At 44.1% G+C, this 18,118-nt stretch overlaps 1 protein-coding gene across 12 annotated transcripts in view; it reads left to right on the forward strand.

Moving 5' to 3' along the window:
- Window positions 1–18,118, forward strand: part of CEP89 (centrosomal protein 89) — a 76,940-nt gene that overhangs the window by 9,334 nt on the left and 49,488 nt on the right. For 11 of the 12 annotated variants that reach the window (XR_008311265.1, XR_008311266.1, XM_053271083.1 and 8 more), the window contains 8 exons: window positions 149–344; window positions 4,656–4,737; window positions 5,862–5,890; window positions 8,228–8,282; window positions 9,666–9,884; window positions 10,664–10,806; window positions 15,813–15,863; window positions 18,035–18,118. Coding sequence is in view for 10 of the 12 variants with exons in the window: in XM_053271083.1 (XP_053127058.1) it covers window positions 149–344; window positions 4,656–4,737; window positions 5,862–5,890; window positions 8,228–8,282; window positions 9,666–9,884; window positions 10,664–10,806; window positions 15,813–15,863; window positions 18,035–18,118 (859 nt within the window). In the remaining 2 variants the exon portion in view is untranslated. The remainder of the gene's footprint in view (window positions 1–148; window positions 345–4,655; window positions 4,738–5,861; window positions 5,891–8,227; window positions 8,283–9,665; window positions 9,885–10,663; window positions 10,807–15,812; window positions 15,864–18,034) is intronic. The other variant, XM_053271082.1, reaches the window with a different exon arrangement.

An 18,118-nucleotide genomic window follows, 5' to 3' on the forward strand; every position in this document is an offset into this window, starting at 1 on the left:
CCACTAGACAAGAAAATGTTTAGCATGAAAACGACCCTATATATTCCCCCTTTTTGGTTTTTAGAGCTTCTTGGGTTGCTAAAATCTATTATTTGGAAGAAGTGAAAGTAACGTGTGGCTTGTTTTTGTATGTGTTTTCCACACACAGCCCCAATTGGAAGGGTGACGGTGATGAAAGAAGTGTTGTGCAGTCTTTTGAAGTATCTGGCAGTTATGAGGATGAAGATATTGATACATGTCCTTCAGACATAGAAAAAGAACCAAGTCCAAACTGCCAGGTTATAGATAAAAAAGAAAGTACTAGCAGTGAAGCTTTGTATGCTGTTCCACAGAAAATTAAACAGGTGAGCTTTCATGTAAGTGTGTTTGCCAGCTATCTGAATGCAAATAATAAGCATCATATTTCTGTTGTTGTATCTGAAATTAAGTTATTATCTGGGACTTCATTGTTACAGGTGCATCTGAATGCAGTGTGGTTGTCCTCTACACTTTACATGATCCTAGATTGTCCCTGTATCTTCATTGTGAAAACAGAATAAAATACCACCCATAGTAATGGCATCTAATCCTAACTGTTTATCTTGGTGCTTGAAACGTCTGTCTCTTGAAAGTTTTTCACACCCGGCTTTTAGTTTATATCTCCTCCGGAATGGAGGTGTGCATTTACATATCAGCCAAATTTACCCCAAAGTCCCTGCGATCTATCAAGGGACACAATTTCACACACAATTTGGGTTTTTCATTGTGTGTTAGACTGTAGCCCAATTTATATCCAGGGTAAAAAACCCAACACTTTTTGCATCAGTTTTTTAGGGCAACTTCAAACTCTCAGCAAAGCCTGCTATCTGGGAAAGCTCTTGGGGATGTATCAATTAGAATGGGTTATAGTTGTGACCATTTGGGGGTGCTGTTTCTATAGCTTTTTTTACATGATAAAAATATTTTAAAAACCAAGTTTAAAATAAAGCCAGATTATCATGCAAATGGAAGACGTTTTTAGACTCTTTGTGGCTATCAACAATACATGACCGCTAGCTGAAAATATTAGATAACTGGAAGCTACAGACAGAAAACCTGTAGACTTGCACATTAGGCTAGCCAACACACAGCTTTGATAATTACTAGAAAACTGAGAAATCAACTTTCTTTAAATTCTTGCTCACTTTGTGGGCCCACTTGCCATTTGTCAGTAACAAAAACCTCCCCATGTATTGTGCTTACAAATAAAATGGTAATCAAGATTTGAGTGGTGTCTCAGCATAATTGATCACGTTTCCTGTTGATTCTGATACCATGCTGATCTCATGCAGCAATTAAAGGTACAAACTATAATGTACCTTGGCTTCCGTTGAGACATCATGCCTAACCATGGTTAAGGAAGCTTAAGTATGGTTTAATGTGATTATGAATGGACAACTTATGATTTGCAGTCAGCTGGTGAATTAGAAACCATGGTTTGACCCAGGCTTGCAAACTATAGTTTGGCCTAATTTATAAATTGGTGAACCATAGTTACAGCCACCACCGTAAATTGTATTAGATGATAGTTGTAGTGCAGCAACAGCTAGAAAGCCAAGGTTGCCTGTCTCTGCTCTAGAGGTTGCTTCATAATGCAGACAGACTTATAAGTTCATTTCTGAGTGCTAAGAGGATAGAAAGCTGAAATGGACAACTAAAACTTAAAATTGAAGCAGACAAGTTCCAAGCCATTTGCCTGTGTACATGTGGAAACTCAAATCATAAATAGTTTTATGCTATTGATCGTGCAAGTGATAACTGTTGTGATGTCTGAAAAGAATCTTTATACAAACACTAGCAAAAGAAGCTGAGAATTGTTCCTTAATCGTTCACAAATTATTTTGAGAGGACAGCTGTAGGAAAAGTGTATATGAGCAGGCTGGGCATCATACTGGGACTCCAAGCACCAGTAAATTATTAACTCTGTAGTAAAAGTGGCTGAAATACCTGCTCGGTTCTCACTGATTGACTCAGTTGTTAAAGCTGTTTTTGAAAATAGCCTGGCAATATTGTTTCTCCAAAAACTGTGACTCTGTAGTGATGAGTCTAGACAGACTTTATGATTCATAAAGCACTTTACTGACAAGAGTCTCTAGCTTTTCAGTCCAGCTGATGTGTCTGTGTGTGTGTCTGTGTGTGTGTGTGTGTGTGTGTGTGTGTGTGGTGTCAATTTGTGTTGTTTGCATCTGAGGGAGCAGGCACCTTAACAGTCTATCATCACAGTAGTTTAGAGCCCTGTCCCAAATGAAATTATAAATTTAGTAGACAGCAAAGCGTTGGAGGGGAAATAGGGGAGAAGAAACCAGCAATAAGATGTGTCTGTGTAAAGAGGCAGAAAATATCCTTAGGTGAGGCAGAGAAAAGCAGCAAGGCCAACAGTTCTGAAATCCTTCATGATGCATTAGTCTCGCCCAAGTGAAGAAGAACGCTTCTGCATAAAGTTCAGGACTTCAGGCTAAAAGGTGAATGGCATGCTCAGAATAGGAGTGTGATTCATGCTAGGTCTGTACCTAGGTAGAGGATTGCATGATGGAATGTGTCATTAAATATAGAAAGCTGATATGCCAGGAAAAGCAGTTCTAGCTTGCCTTTCTTCCTGATGCTGCTTATGTGCAAGGAAGTTTGCTGGTCTTGTGGTAGTGAGTTGGAATAGTCCCCTTTGCTAAGCAGAATCTGCTTTGGTTTACATTTGGGTGGGATACTACATGTGAGCATTATACAATCTTTCCCTTACGGGATGGGGCCATAGCTCGATGGAAAAACATCTGCTTTGCACGCAGAATGTCCCAGGTTCACTCTCTGATATTTCCAGGCAGAGAGACTCCTGCAAAACCTTGGAGAGCTGCCACCAGTTCATGTAGACAGTACTGAGCTAGATGGACCTGACTCGGCATAAGGCAGCTTCCTGTGCTCCTGTGTTATTACATTGGAGAGTATTGAAGCTCTTTGCCTTGATTCTGAACTAATATACTTCAATCCAAGAGGACTGTATATCTCCTGGATTAGGTCTGCAAAGTTCATCTGATTAATCAGAGTAATTGATCAAAAACCTCTTGATCAGCTAAAAAGATATCCCTGGTTACTCAAGAAGTTGTTGGGTTTTTTTTAAATGAATATAAGCGCTGGCTTTGAAGAGTCATTCCCCTTTCCCCCTTGCAAAAGAAGTGATTTTCTGAAAGGACATTGTAGAACTGGGAAAGGTGCAGAAGAGGGCAACCAAGATGATCAGGGGCCTGGAGCACTTTCCTTATGAGGGAAGGCTAAAGCATCTGGGGCTCTTTAGTTTGGAAAAGAGGAGACTATGGGGAGACATGATAGAAGTGTATAAAACTTATGCATGGAGTTGAGGGAGTAGGCAGTGAGAAATTTTCTCTCTCCCTTTCTCACAACACTGGAACCAGGAGTCACTGTGTTCCTGTGTGCAAATCTCACTTGGAAGCACTACCTATGAAACTCTAGGCAGTGCAAGTTGCACAGGGAACTTGCTTTTTATTTACAACCTTCCTGCCAATTCATTCAGAGTGGTTCACATTTTTAAATGATGGCTGGACACAGTACAAAAGGGACAGGGAGGGAAGAGGAAAATAAGCAAATGTACTTAAGAACAGCCCAGCTGGATCACACTCAAGGCCCATCTAGTCCAGCATCCTGTTTCACACAGTGGCCCACCAGATGCCTCTGGGGAGCCCACAATCAAGAGGTATGTGAGAGAGGGTGAAAAACTTATCTCTGTCCACTCTCTCCACTCCATGCATAATTTTATACACCTTGATCATGTCTCCCCGTAGTTGCCTTTTTTCCAAGATAAAGAGCCCCAGATGCGGTAGCCTGGCCTCATAAGGAAGGTGTTCCATGTATTTGCTGTGTCTGCTGCAGGAGACAGTTCTGGGAGGAGAGGAGCCAAGCAGGAAGCTGCCTTATACTGAGTCAGACCCTTGATCTATCTAGCTCAGTACTGTCTACTCTGACTGGCAGCGACTCTCCAGGGTTTCAGGCAGGAGTCTTTCCCAGCCCTACCTGGAGATGCTAGAACCTGGAACCTTCTACATGCAAGCTCATGCTCTACCACTGAGCTAGGGCCCCGTTCGCTAAGAGAAATATTTTTCAGCGCTCACACGTAGTCACCCATCCAGATGCAAACCAAGGCAGACCTTGCTTAGCAAAGGCAGCAATTCATGCTTGCTACCACAATACCAGATCTCCTCCCCATGCAGTTGGTTGCAGTCAAGCCAGTGGTGTTTGCCAGGCTGCCTCTTTTAGGCAATTCAAGTGGCACTTCCTAGATTATCAGGGCAGTGAATGAGGGACAAGAAAGAAGCTGGCACGGGTGAAAGTGAGAAAAATCTCCTGCATACAGGTAGATGAGGAAGAGAAGAAAGTGAAGAGTGCAAGTGGGATTAGATGATGGTGGGGGGAGCAGCAGATATAATGGGGAATAGGCTGAACTGAGAGAGAGAGAGAGAGAGAGAGAGAGAGAGAGAAGCAGCTCATACCCCAGCATACATACCTCTGTCTATCAGAATGATGTGCCTTTGGCTAGTCGTTTCAGTAAGCTAAATCTGATCATGTACACAAGCATGCAGCCTGTTCGTGAGATGACCTGTGGACTTAGTTTGTACTGCAATATTTTTATGCAGGAAAATCTCCCAGTATCTTCTAGTTCTGATGATGAGGAAGAAGAACCTACTTGCCTCATTCATCCAAATGTTCAAGTGGAAGGTAAAAGTCACTTTTCGCTGTAATGAAATCCTCTGAGACACCTTGGGTTTGTTTTTTTTAAGTGGGTTTCCCCCAAAAGTAATTTGCATTCCAAAATCGGCACCGATTGTACTGTGTATACACATACATTGTTTGTTTGTTTAATTTCTATACTGCCCTTCCAAAAATAGCTCAGGGCAGTTTACACAGAGAAATAATAAATAAATAAGATGGATCCCTTTCCGCAAAGGGCTCATAATCTTAAAAGAAACATAAGATAGACACCAGCAACAGTCACTGGAGGTACTGTGCTGGGGGTGTATAGGGCCAGTTGCTCTCTACCTGCTAAATAAAGAGAATCACCACATTAAAAGATGCCTCTTTGCCAAGCTAGCAGGGGTTACATTGTTCCCACTCATTTTACATATTTCTTGGTACCCTTGAAGGGAGTTCAAGCTGCAGTTGGAACTTCAGATTTGAAATTGTTTCCTGAATGGGCTCATTAGCTTTCTTTCCAGTCTCTCATTTAAGAGACTGAAGTATTTTGGTGTTGATTTTTTCTGGTCCCTTGAAATTGGGCACAAGAGTCAAGCTGGGGTTCAAATCTGAAATGTAGAATGGTGTTCTGAATATATCCATCACATTTCATTCTGCAACAGAATTAACCACATTGCAAAGCAATGGCATAGCAAGTTTAAATCAAAAGCCTTACTTCGTGAAGGAAAGGTCTACCATTGGCTATTAAATCATGGTGGTTTTGCAGAGCTTCCATGTTCAGAAGCAGTAAACTTCTGAGTACCAGTTGCTAGTGGAGAATAACACTGGGGAGGGCTATTGCTTTCATGCCCTGCTTATGAGCTTTCCAAAAGTGTCTAGGTGGACATTGTGAGAAGCAGTGATAGACTTGAAGGACCCTTTGTCTGAACCAGCAAAGCTCTTTGTTTAGGTATTTAGACCCTTCCTTTCTGTGATAAATCATATTTAATGCAGCTTACAAATTTAAAAAATATAGCTAATTACAAGCAAAAAGCAGATAAAACAAACAGCAGTAGAAGAACAATAGGTAGCAAATTAGAAAACCTATCATTGAAGCCTCTGACGTCTTAAAAGACTTTTTAAGTACTAACCTTTCCTGTATTTTACAGAAATTGCACGCTCTGAAGCTAATTTCCAGGTAAGATTATCAAGAAGGAAATAACTGGCGTACATGACATGTTTTAAAGACTAATAGCATACAGTACAGATGCTGAGTAATGCTTGCATGGATAAAATTGACTTTCCTTTCCTTTTACTATAATTAATGATGATAGTGACTGGCATTCAACACAGTGTAACGTCTGCGTTAGGGACCCACTGCATATGTGGAACGCGCATATCCTTCCACATATCTGTCCTTCTATGGAATCACATTATTTTGTCTAATTTTCCTCATATTGTCTAATATCCTTCCACATATCCGTCCCTGGACCTGGTTGTGCCCTATAAAGTCCTGAACAGCTTGGGCCCAGGGTATTTCAGAGAGCACCACCTTCTTCATGAACCCTGACACCTATTTAGATAACTGTGGGAGGTCCAGTTGCAGTTACCACCAGCTTGTGGTGGCGATCCAAAATCAGGAATTCTCTAGGGTTGCCCCAGGGCCTTGGAACATGCTCTCAAATGAAATCAGAACTTCCCATCTCTGGCTGTTCTTAAGCAACTCTGGAAAGCGCATCTAGTTTATCAGGCTTTTAGTTGATAATGTGTAACAGTTTTATTGATGATTATCTATATATTTAATTCTCTTAGCTGGCATGCGTGTCCTGGTTTTGGCGGCGGAATTCTCGCGACACGTTATGAGAGCTCCGTCGCCAAAGGGCGAGAGTTACGGGCAAGAAAAATGGGCGGTAGCGGCGGGCCGCAAAATGGCCTGAGGAGGCGGGCTTGGCTGGCTGCCAGGATGGCCTGCCAAGTCAGGCTGTCTCGGGTAAGGACAAGGAGGCGGCGGCAGCCCAGCCTGGCCTGGCTGCGGGGAGTGGGAGGTGGCGCCAGTGGCAGGACGGCCAGAGTAGGTGCCGGCGAGAGGGGTGAGTGGGAAACAGGCAACAGCGCAAAGCCCCGGCTCCTCTTGGAGGCCGGGGTGGGAGGAAAACAGGTGGTGGGACTTCACCTCCCGGGAGGAGGTTCCCTGTTCACCACCCACTGAGGTAATCTGCACAGTGCGGCGGGAGGAGGAGGAGAGGAGGGGAAGGGGAGGGAGGACAGAGAGTGGAGCAGGAGGGAGGGCAAGAGAGTGTGGGGCAGGAGGGGGAGGGGGCAAGAAAGAGAGCAGGAGGGAGGGGGAGAGGGGCGGGAGGGCAGGGCAGGGAGCAAGAGAGAGGGGAGCAGGAGGGAGGGGATGGCGAGGGAGGGCAAGAGAGTGGGGCAGGAGGGAAGGGGAGGGAGGGCAAGAGAGAGGGACCAGGAGGGAGGGGGGATCAGGAGGGAGGGGGCAGAGGGAGGGAGGGCAAGAGAGAGTGGGGCAGGAGGGAAGGGGAGGGAGGGCAAGAAGGTGTGGGGTAGGAGGGAGGGCAAGAGAGAGTGGGGCAGGAGGGAGTAGCTGGCCCACGGAGGGAGGGGGAGAAGGGCGGGAGGGGCAGGCAGGGGCAAGAAAGAGGGGAGCAGGAGGGAGGGGGAAGGGAGGGCAAGAGAGTGTGGGGCAGGAGGGGGAGGGGGCAAGAGAGAGGGGAGGGGGAGAGGGGGCAAGAGAGTGGGGCAGGAAGGAGGGGGAGGGTGGGCAAGAGAATGTGGGGCAGAGAGAGTGGGGCAGAAGGGAGGACAAGAGAGAGTGGGGCAGGAGGGAACAGCGGCCCCCAAAAGCGCACAGATGCTCTGTGTGGGCAGACTAGTTTCCATTTGTTTTGTATGATATAAGGTTTTAATTGTTGTTGGGCTTTAATTGTAAACTGCCCTGAGATTTTATATGGGGTGGTATATAAATACAATAAACAAATACTTAAAACATCTTGCATGCAACTGCACAGTACCTTTGGGGTTGCCTTCCACATGCACAGCAATCCCCAGCAGGTCTCTAACACTGAGTTACACTGTGCTGAATGTTGGCCAGTGTTTTTGACAAGCTGTCTCACAACAACCCTATAAGGCAGGCCAGTAAGCCCATTTTTCCAGAGAATGAACAGAAATTTCACATGTAATTTGTAACATGACCTGGAGTTCTGCTGCTCACAAGATAAAGAATCCCTCTCAACACACCCAAACTCTTGGTGCACCTAAAGGTAGTCTTCATGTCTGAGCCATAAAGCCCAGGCCTCGCTTGCTGACAAAAGCACATCTTGTGTTTATGCTTTGTCTGTTTCTCCTTACTATAGTAGAGCACTCATTCTGTAAATGGTTATAGGACTTGTAACTGCAAAAATCGTATTTTAAATGTTTGGTTTATTAAAAGTTCTTCTTGGAGAAGCTGCAGAGATCCTCTTAGCAAAAGAGGACTTCAGCAGGCGATTAGATCATTTTATTTTGTTTTCCTGGCTAGGTAGAAAAGCTCGCAATTGAACATTCAGTGAGTGAGAAGCTTCCACCATCCCCAGGTACTTAATTCTTGGGTATTCTTGATGATTGTAAATTGGTAATTTGGGGTATTGTATATTAACATTACTAATGGTTATATTATCAACCACTTTCCTAGTGATCCCTTTCCTAACCATTATTGTTCATATTAGAAAAACAAAACATGAGTGCAAAGTCAACAGTAATCATATTTATAATTAAATTCAGATGGTATGTAACCTTTTGTATTATACTGCCTTTATACAAATCTATGGTATGGCTGCTGCAGATTGTAGAGCTGAAGAGAGGTGCAGAAGAAGAGCAACCAAAATGATCAGGGGTCAGATCCTTCCTTTATGAGGAAAGGCTACCACATTTGCAGTCTTTTTAGTTCATAAGAACAGCCCTGCTGGATCAGGCCCAAGGCCTATCTAGTTCAGCATCCTGTTTCACATAGTGGCCCACAAAATGCCTTTGGGAAGTCCATAGCTCAGGGCATGTCCTCTCCCCTGCTGTTGCTCCCCTGCAACTGTAATTGAGAGGCATCATGCATCTGAGGCTGGAGAAGGCCTAGAGCCCTCAGACTAGTAGCCATTGATAGACTCCATGAATTTATCTAAGTCCTTCTTAAAGCCATCCAAGCTGGTGGCGGTCACCACATCTTGTGGCAGAGAATTCCATAGGTTAATTATGTGTTGTGTGTGAAAAAGTACTTCCTTTTCTCAGTTCTAAATTTCTTGGCAATCAGTTTCATAGTATGACCCCTGGTTCTAGGATTATGTGAGAGGAAGAACATTTTCACTTTTCACTCCATGCATAATTTTATAGACCTCTATCATGTCACCCCTCAGTCATCTTTTTTCCTTAAACAAAAAAGACCCAATTGTTGTAGCCTTACCATAAGGAAGGGTTTCAGTAGGCGATTAGGTGCTCTAGGCCCCAACCATCTTAATTGCCCTCTTCTGCACCTTCTCCAGTTCTATAATGTCCTTTTTGAGATTCGGTGATCAGCACTCTACACAGTACTCCAAATGTGTCTGCACCATAGATTTGTATAAGGGCATTATGATATTATCAGTTTTACTTTCAATCCCTTTCCTAATGGTCCCTAGCCTGGAATTGGCCTTTTTCACAGCTGCCGCACATTATGATGATACTTTCAACTAGCAGTCCAACACGACCCAAAGATCTCTCTCCTGGTCAGTCGCCAAGAGCTCAGACCCCATCAGCGTGTATGTGAAGTTGGGGTTTTTTGCCCCAATATGCATCATTTTACACTTGCTTACAATGAACCACATCTGAAATTTTGTCGCCCACTCACTCAGTCTGGAGAGATCCTTTTGGAGCTCCTCACAATCTGTTTTGGATTTCACTACCATATTTTGTGACTGATGAGGGAGCATTTCATTCTGTTTCTTGGGTAGATGCAGCAGTCCGTAGAAAGCAGGTACAGATGGAGCTTGCTAAAGAAAGGTTCCAGAAACTACAAGAAGAAAACTGGCATTTGGATGATGCAAATCGGACCCTATTTTCACAACTTGAAGAGACAAAGCAGCACGTGAAGGAACTTCAGTTGAAAGTTAAGGAACTGGAAACCGAAAACAGACGGTTTAAAGAAACAGCACAGGATTCACGTAGCGAAGGTTGGAGCTAAATTAAAATAGATTAATTGATAGTGTTTGTGTGAAAAAGAATGTAATTCTCATTCATAGAATTGTAGGGTTGGAAGGGACCTTGAGGGTCTTCCCATCCAACATTCTGCTCAGTGCAGGAGATTACTAAACATTCCTGGCAGGTGCTGTTCAGCTTCTGCTTGAAAATCTCTGCAAAAGGAGAACCCACCTCTTCATGAAGCAAACTGTTCCACTGTTGAACAGCTCTTACAGTTAAGGAATCCCTCCTAAATCTGCTTCCTTGTAACTTCAACCCATTGGTTCTAGCCTTGCTTTCAAGAGCAACAGAGAACAAGTCTGCTCCTTCTCCTATGCCCTTCAGACACATGAAGACAGCTATCCAATCTCTCCTTAGTGTTCTTCCTGCAACTATTCCTCATAGGAGTTCGTTTCCAGATCCATCGCCATCTTGGTTGCCCTCCTCTGAAACCATTCCAGTTTGTCAGTGTCCTTCTTAAAGAGTGGTGCCCAGAACTGGACACAGTATTCCACAGGGCTCTGTGGGCGCCAGGAGTTGAAATCTACTTGATAGCACACGTTACCTTTAGTAGGCTGCCAGACTTCACTGGTGGGCAGCATTAGGTGAGTGACAGGTTATGCAGGCCTGTTATTAATGGTGTTATGTAATTCTCACACCTTTCTTGGAGGGCAGTTATTTATCATATACTCTAAATTTCTATTGCACTTTGTAATAGATCTTTGTAAAGTCAGCAGATTATTGTACTGTTGTGTTTTTTGTTTTAATGCAGAGGAACTTGCAGAATTGCTTTCGTTACGACAACAAGGCCAGGAACTGGTGGATGAAAATTACAGTTTGAAAATGACTGTTCACCGTTTAAATGTAGAATTGAGTCGCTATCAGGCTAAATACAGACCCATTTCACCAAATGAGGTACTGTTCTCTCTTATACTTGCTGGGGGTTGGGGGAGTAGTGTTCTGGAGTTTCTCTCTGAGATCCCCTCCTCCCATTTGTTGCAGTTGAAAAATAAGAACTTACTATCATCCTTAGCGGGAAATATGTCCTACTGCAAGGAGTCCTAAGTATGTGTTCCCAGGTGATGTTGGACTACAACTCCCAACATCCCCAGCCACAATGGCTGTATGGGGACTTAAAGTTGGGAACGCTTGTCCTATTGCATGCGGTTCAACTTCTTATACAAAATACATTTGTTTAGAAAGACTATACCTACTCCTAATGGACACTAAAAACAATAATCCAAATTCAGCTAAAATTAGCTAAAACTAAGAAAAATCCTATACGTGCTTATGGTATGGGGAGTTCCAGATGAGTTGTCATTCTCCTCTCACCCTGGTCTTCGGCCTTCATTGATAAGCACTAGTTGTCAATCTACTATAGCTTTTCTTTCCTGGCCCCTTGGCCATCAGGCCTTTTATTGACACTTCAAAGTGAGGATTTAGAAGGAGAGAGGGCTAGGGGCACAACGGGGCTATTCTCCACTACAGAGTAAACCAACCAGGCACCTATGGTGATGTTACAGCAACGCATGTCAAAGACAGTGCCTATCAAAGATACAAAAATTGGAGGTTTATGTTCCTCTTTCCTTCAGCTATGGCTCTTATACATAAATGTAGCTCTTATACATGGGGTTTAGGATTTTACTAATCTAGCTTTTGGTGCCACAGTTATAACCAGCAAGACCACCCATTAATCTTTCAGCAAGTCTGGTATGCAGCACTCCTGGTGCAACTTCCTTCTTCACAGTTGCTGGTACAAGCAATGCTTGTATTCAAGTTGGCATGAGTAAATGAAAGTTATAACATTTGAAATGGCCATGAAGACTGGGGTGTGCCTAACAATTATGGGCATGCTGATGGGTTTGTTTTCAGTTAGTCTTTGAAATGTGTACTTAGCCATGTACAGAAGAAAAATAATGTTTTGCAAAGGATCATCTTGCAAATTGCTAATTATTTTTGTCATGTCAGCCCACTGTATTGCATTCAAGAGATCATTCTATATGTCTTCATATGTCTCTGCAAATATCTCTTTTTGGATTGTTCATATTGTTGCAGGTGCATGCCTGGTGCACCAAATTAATCTCAAATGAGTGCAACATAAAGGCTGTCTAGGGGAGCATTGCAAAGAAATCCACAAAAGTTATCGGCCCACAACAATCTTTACTAGTCCACTGCTCACATCCAAGTTAAGTTTTTTAAAAAGACGTTTTTAAAAATGCTTTAATCTCATACCCTGAAAAGGAATAGGTAGAACAACAGTTGCTTTGGGATTGGATTAAGAAGAAGAAAAATAGAGTATTTTTACTTTAAAGTAATGTCAAAGGAGCAGTCATCTGTTTCCTCCCTGCAAAAAGGCCGCCAAAGACACAGAATCTCCCACCCAGTTTTGCCCAAATTGACATATGTAGATTGGGGGTGTGCACAAAACCAATTTGCCCAGTTTGGTTTGCAACTGAACCAGACTTGAACCGAACCTGTAATGTTTAGTTTTGTCCTTTGAACCCCGCCCCCCCCCCCGGCTCGGCTCGAATTTGAGCCGGTTCGAGGGTTCTACAGTTTAAAAAATGAAATAAAAATTAAAAATTCACTGCCTCCAGGGGTGCTGCTGGGGGTGGGGTGGGGGTCCTCCAGCGGTTCCCCCTCCCCCTGCTCTCCGAAGGACTGTTTCAGCCCATTTTCGGGCCATTCCAGCCCTTCCTGACGTGGCAGTGGCCATATTGGAGGCCATTTCGTATGCACCCTGGTCATTTGTATGGCCACGTAGAGTCACACGTAGAGTCACACTGTGCATGTGGAGAGTAGAGTCACACATAGAGTCACACTGTGGACGTGGAGATGATTTTTGCTAACTTTTCACCCTGGAAGTTCTCCCTGTGATCCAGAAATAGGTTCTGGAGGGTCATGTGATGCTACAGGACCTACTTCTGGGTCACAGGGAGTGTTTCTTGGGGAAGGGGGATTGATACCCACCCACATCAGGACTCTGCATTACTAAATCTGTAGAGGTGGTTTGCACACTGTGCCTCCACAGGATTTCAGCCGCTGTGTTCAGTGGGACTTATTCCCAGGTATATGTTCATAGAGCTACAGACTTATTTCTGGGTAAACGTGGATAGGATCGTGGGTGCTGGACTGCAGCCCTCAGCCCTTACTTGGGAGGAAGCCCTATGGTGAGACTTGCTTCCAGCATGAGATGAAATTTCTTCCAAATTGTGTGCTTCAGATTGTTTTTCCTAGAAGAAATTAATAGCTGCATCTCCTATAAAACGCAGAGAACAGACAGAACAAGAAGCTAACCTTTAAGATTCCAAATGACTCGGCTTCAGGGGAAAGCAGAAAAGCAGACTCGCATCGATAATCAGGTTGACTCAGGCAATGGCAGGGTCTCAGTTAGGTGTAAAAGGTAGCCCTGCATAAAGCAAAGCAGGAGGCTTCAGGCATATAAAAGTAGCATGACAGTTCAGGCTTGGGGACTGAAAATGATTCAGCTGCTGGACTGAATATGCATGATGCATTTCTTCTCTTTATAAAAGCCTAGACTTTGACTAAAGATAAACTGCAAAGGGGTAGCTTTTGATCAGCTGTTGCTTGCATGTGGGGCAGTGTATACTTTCTGCAAGGCAAAAATTGGAGAGTGATAATTTGTAAGCCTGCTATAGAGCCTAACCACACCTATCTCATAATATTAGAATGCAGAGTCACCCGTTGAAGCTAAATGCTTGAATATTCAGGGCAGTAAAAAGGAAGTACATATTTACACAATCTCTCTCTATATTTCTCTTAGGTGTACCCTTCGCTAATCCCATGTATGGCAGCTCTTGAGAGAGTTTGCCAGCAGCTGCCCAGATAGTGACAGGGACAGGGGAAGAAAATAGTGATGGCGGCCAGCGCCCGGCGGGCAGGAGGAGGTGGTGAGGCAGCCAGCCAGGCAAAGAAGGTGGTAGATAGAGAAGAAGGCAGCTGGCGGGCGGGCAGGGAAGAAAGTGATGGATGGGTGGGGGAAGAAGAAGGTGGGGGCGGGTGGGCAAAAAAGTAGGGGTGGGGGGAGAAAGAGGCTGTAGCGAACTAGAGGTGCAGATGCTCTGTGCTTGGCCCAGCTAGTGTATAGTTAATCTATGGAATTTGCTGCTGCCAGATGTGATGATGACCACCAATCTAGATGGTTTTAAGAGAGGGATATTTCTGGAGGATGGGGATATCAGTGGCAGCTAGCCTGAATAGCTGTATATTTCCATCAGGACTAGATGGGGCATGCCCTTGAACAACATGTGCTATGTGGCACCAGGAGTGGGCGGTTTTCCTCTCGTCCCCACTTGCAGGCTTCCCAAGTGCATTGGGTTGGCTACCACATGAGGCAGGTTGCTGGACCTTAGCCTGATCTAGCAGGGCTTTTCTTATGTTCTAAATAGGCAACGACTCTTATATTTATTAGGGAAAGAGCAACTGCCTCTATTCAACCCAACATAGCATCCCTCCCAGTGGCTGCTCTTTCTTTTGACATTGTGAGACCTTTTGGGGCAGGGAATGCTCTTCCCTTCTCGGTTGTTGCGGTCAAGGCCATCTCTGTGGGTTATCATCATCACGTGCTCCAGGGGCAGGACTTATGCTAATTAGCTGAAGAAAGACCCGGGCTGAGGAGGGTGACCCCGCCCAGTTCTTTAAGTCCTGCATAGCTCCAGGCAGGCTTCCTTATCTCTCCGATCCTTCAGCATTTTTCTTAGCTCTACTCTCCTTTCTGACTTTTTCCTCTTGTCTTTTGGCCTCCGTTGCCTCTCTTCTCTCTTTATGATAAAAAAGAAAAGAAAAGTTTTCTCTCCGTTTTTTCTGTCTGCCCCCCCCTCGCCCCTCCTCCCCGCCCGCTGCCATTTTACTGTCTCTCCCACCCACTGCCGCTGCTGTCATTTTCTCCCCACCCACCTGGTTGTCTGGCAGCTTGCTTGCAAACTCTTGCGAGAGCTGCCACACAGGGGATTAACGACAGGTATGCCTTAGAGAAATATATAGGTATAATAATAGTATATTCACTGCCACTGGAAGTTGGGGATTGAAATATTTATTTATCACATTTATATTTTATTTATCATATTTTTATACCGCCTGATATGTAAATCTCTAGGTGGTATACAAAATTTAAAATATTTAGAAGTCAGAACAGATTAAAATACATGACACAATAAAAACAGCATAAAACAGTTATTAAAACAGTTAAAATTATTAAAAATTTAATCCTAATTAAAAGCCTGAAAAAACAGGAGCATTTTGAGGGTCTTCCTGAAAACAAACAGAGAAGGAGATGCTCTTACTTCAGCAGGGAGCATATTCGAAAGCCCTGGGACAGCCACAGAGAAAGCCCAGTCCTAGGTAAGGATGTGCATGATCCTTTTTGGAGGCCCTTCTACAGACCTCCGAACAGGTTTGAAAGACTTCCGGTTTGGCTGGTTCGAAGGTGGAGGGGATACCTTTTAAGTGTGGGGGATGATGCTCTTACGCCTCCTGCCACGTTTCCCCCGCCGGTGCTGCACTTCAAAAGAGTCCGGCAGGGTGGCAGCATACCTCCCTGCTGCCCCGTTGCCTCGTCAGACCAGAAGTGACTGGAAGTACCTGGCGCATACATCAGACGCGCCCATGCATACGTGCCCAACATGCGCACACAACCAGTCACTTCCGGTCCGACAAGGCAACTGGGTGGCAGGGAGGTATGCTGCCTTTTAAACCTTTTAAAGTGCAGCGCCGGCGGGGGAAACGTGGTGGGGAGGGGTAAGAGCACCCTCCCTCTCCCTTAAAGCTATCCACCCTCCACCCTTGAGCTCCCCCCTGCCGGTTCCTTGCATATCCCTATTCCTGGGTTGCCACCGGACATGTATATTCATTACACCAAATGAATATAAAAACATTCATGTGTAACTTTTATATTACCTTAGAGTCTAAAGATTGGAAGTCTGCCATTGAAGAAGCCCATACCCCCTTGGCTGGTAAGCAGCAAGCCAATATTTTTGAGTTTTATTATGTGTTGTAATGCTAGCAGCTTCCAAATTGTGTAGAACAGACTTGTTTCTAACTAGCTGGGTGACTTGCTGAGACACATTTATCGTTGAGAGACGGCTGCAATTCTCAAACCTCTTATTTCACTTTGATGTCGTGTTGAAAAGATAGACGGTGCAAAAGATGTTGTTCATTTTATTCTGATACAGTATCCAGAATTCAACTTCAAGTTGTCGGTGCTTAGTAAGGGAGTTGTTCATGGAAGATAGATGTATGCTGTTTTACATTGTTGGTTGGTTTAAATATGTGCCCCAACTTTCCTCTCAGAAGCTCAGGGCCTGTGTGGGGGAAAGAGAGTCTTTTGCTTTTTGTTTCTTTCCAAAATTGGCCGAGGAAGAGAGACAGGTAGCTTTTTGGTCTGACCAGTTAATTGTTTTGTCCTGCTTATGTTTTGCAAGCTTCCCAGCTCAGATTATACCTGCCAGGAGCATTTATAATCTGATTAAAGTTTTCCCCGCTCAGGGGAAAGATTTGCTACAATATGTTCCAGCCAATTCCTGAGGAGACATTGCTTCTCTGTCTGGAAATGACGCAGAATGAAACCAGCTGAGCTGCTTTTGTTGCCATCTTCATTCAAGAAAAACTGTAAGCAGGGATCCGCAAACTGAGGCTTGGTTCACTAGCCACCAGTCACCTCTTCTCCCTCAGATTCTTCTGGCACACAGGCAGCTCTCTTTGGAAAGAAGCGGGTCTTCTGTCATTTACGCTGGGAAGTGGAGATAGTAAGAAACAGTGGGATCCCTCTCCTGCTGTTTCTTACCCTCTCAAAAATGGCGGTGTAATGAGATCTCTGGTGGGGATCTTTGTGGTGCTGGTATCTACCTCAGCAGATGACTCTGGACCCCCGCCATTGGCAAGCGGGCAAGTGGATTTGCGCATATCTGTACTGAGTGTAGCTGAGCATCTTTCATCAAGGGCTGCTTCATACATCTTGGGTTTTTTGCACTCACATACATGTATCTTGCATATACAGTGTCACGTGGATGGCATGTCTGTTTTATAGCAATACCTAGATCAGGATTGCCACATTTTAAACTCGCCCTACCACTGTGCAGCAGCCTGAAATGCAGAAATTGTAGCAATTAAAAGCTCTTCCTATCATTTATCACTGTGGCAGAAAAAGCTTCCGCTGCTACATTTCTGTATGTCAGACGGCTGTTAAAGCACAGACTAGTAAGAAGGTGGGTAGCCTATGCATGTCTGGAATCTTCCTTTGGTAGTGGGGCTTCCAGCAGCACACCCGGTAAAACAGAAGTATATTGTGTTTTCACCCATGATTGTTTGCATGTTGGGTAAGTGCAATTAAGTGATATCCACACAGTGTATGGGTCTTGTTTGACATGTTCCTGAACCACACCAGACCAGTGCCTCGCTCCTCAGAAAAGTGAAACTACTTAGCCATGATTTGTGAAGCTAAAGCAGATGAAAAGGTAGATGATAGCAGGTAGCAGGGGAGCGGAAATGCTGCATGTGTGCAAAATGAGATAAATCAATTCAACTTTAAACATCCAGGATTAGGTGCTCTTGTGATAGAAATGCACTTAGGTGTTTGTTTGTTTTGAGAAGTGGTTTCAAATTTGAATATTTAACTTGTTCTCCGTTTCTTTCATAAAAATCTCTGCCCTCTGTTTCTTGAGTCTAGTTAGCTTGTGTGGAGTTCTGTTTTTGACAGTTTTGTCTTTCATTTAATCTTATTTATGTTTTTAATTTGAATGAAATAGAGCACACTGGCTGCCCTTGGCCCTGTCTTTTACTCTCATTAGGAACAACCTTAACCAACCTTACAGGGTTGTTGTGAGGATAAAACCTTACCACAATGTGTTTTGTTGTAAGGCCCCAGGGCCAGTGGCAGCCCCCATCAATGCTAAGTGCAGCTCCCTGGCTAAGTGTTTATTAGGCCTGTGTGAAGCTTCAGCCTAAGCTGAATACTCTGCACAGTCCCCCTGGCACTATATGCAGGCAGCCATTCTCACTGTGCAGCTGCAGTATTGAAGCTGTTCATGATAATGTTTAAAAATGTGGCTGAAAAATAAAACCACAATATTTATCATTCTGAGATCCAATTCATTAGATTGAAATGTCCTTTTTTATTTTTCTTTAGCTGGATATGAAATATTTATCTCCTCTCCTATTGGCTTATGAAGATAGAATGAGGGGAAAAGAAGACTTGATTCTTGCACATGAG

This window comes from Hemicordylus capensis, chromosome 9 (genome assembly GCF_027244095.1).
Source record: "Hemicordylus capensis ecotype Gifberg chromosome 9, rHemCap1.1.pri, whole genome shotgun sequence".
Taxonomy (NCBI): Eukaryota; Metazoa; Chordata; class Lepidosauria; order Squamata; family Cordylidae; genus Hemicordylus; species Hemicordylus capensis.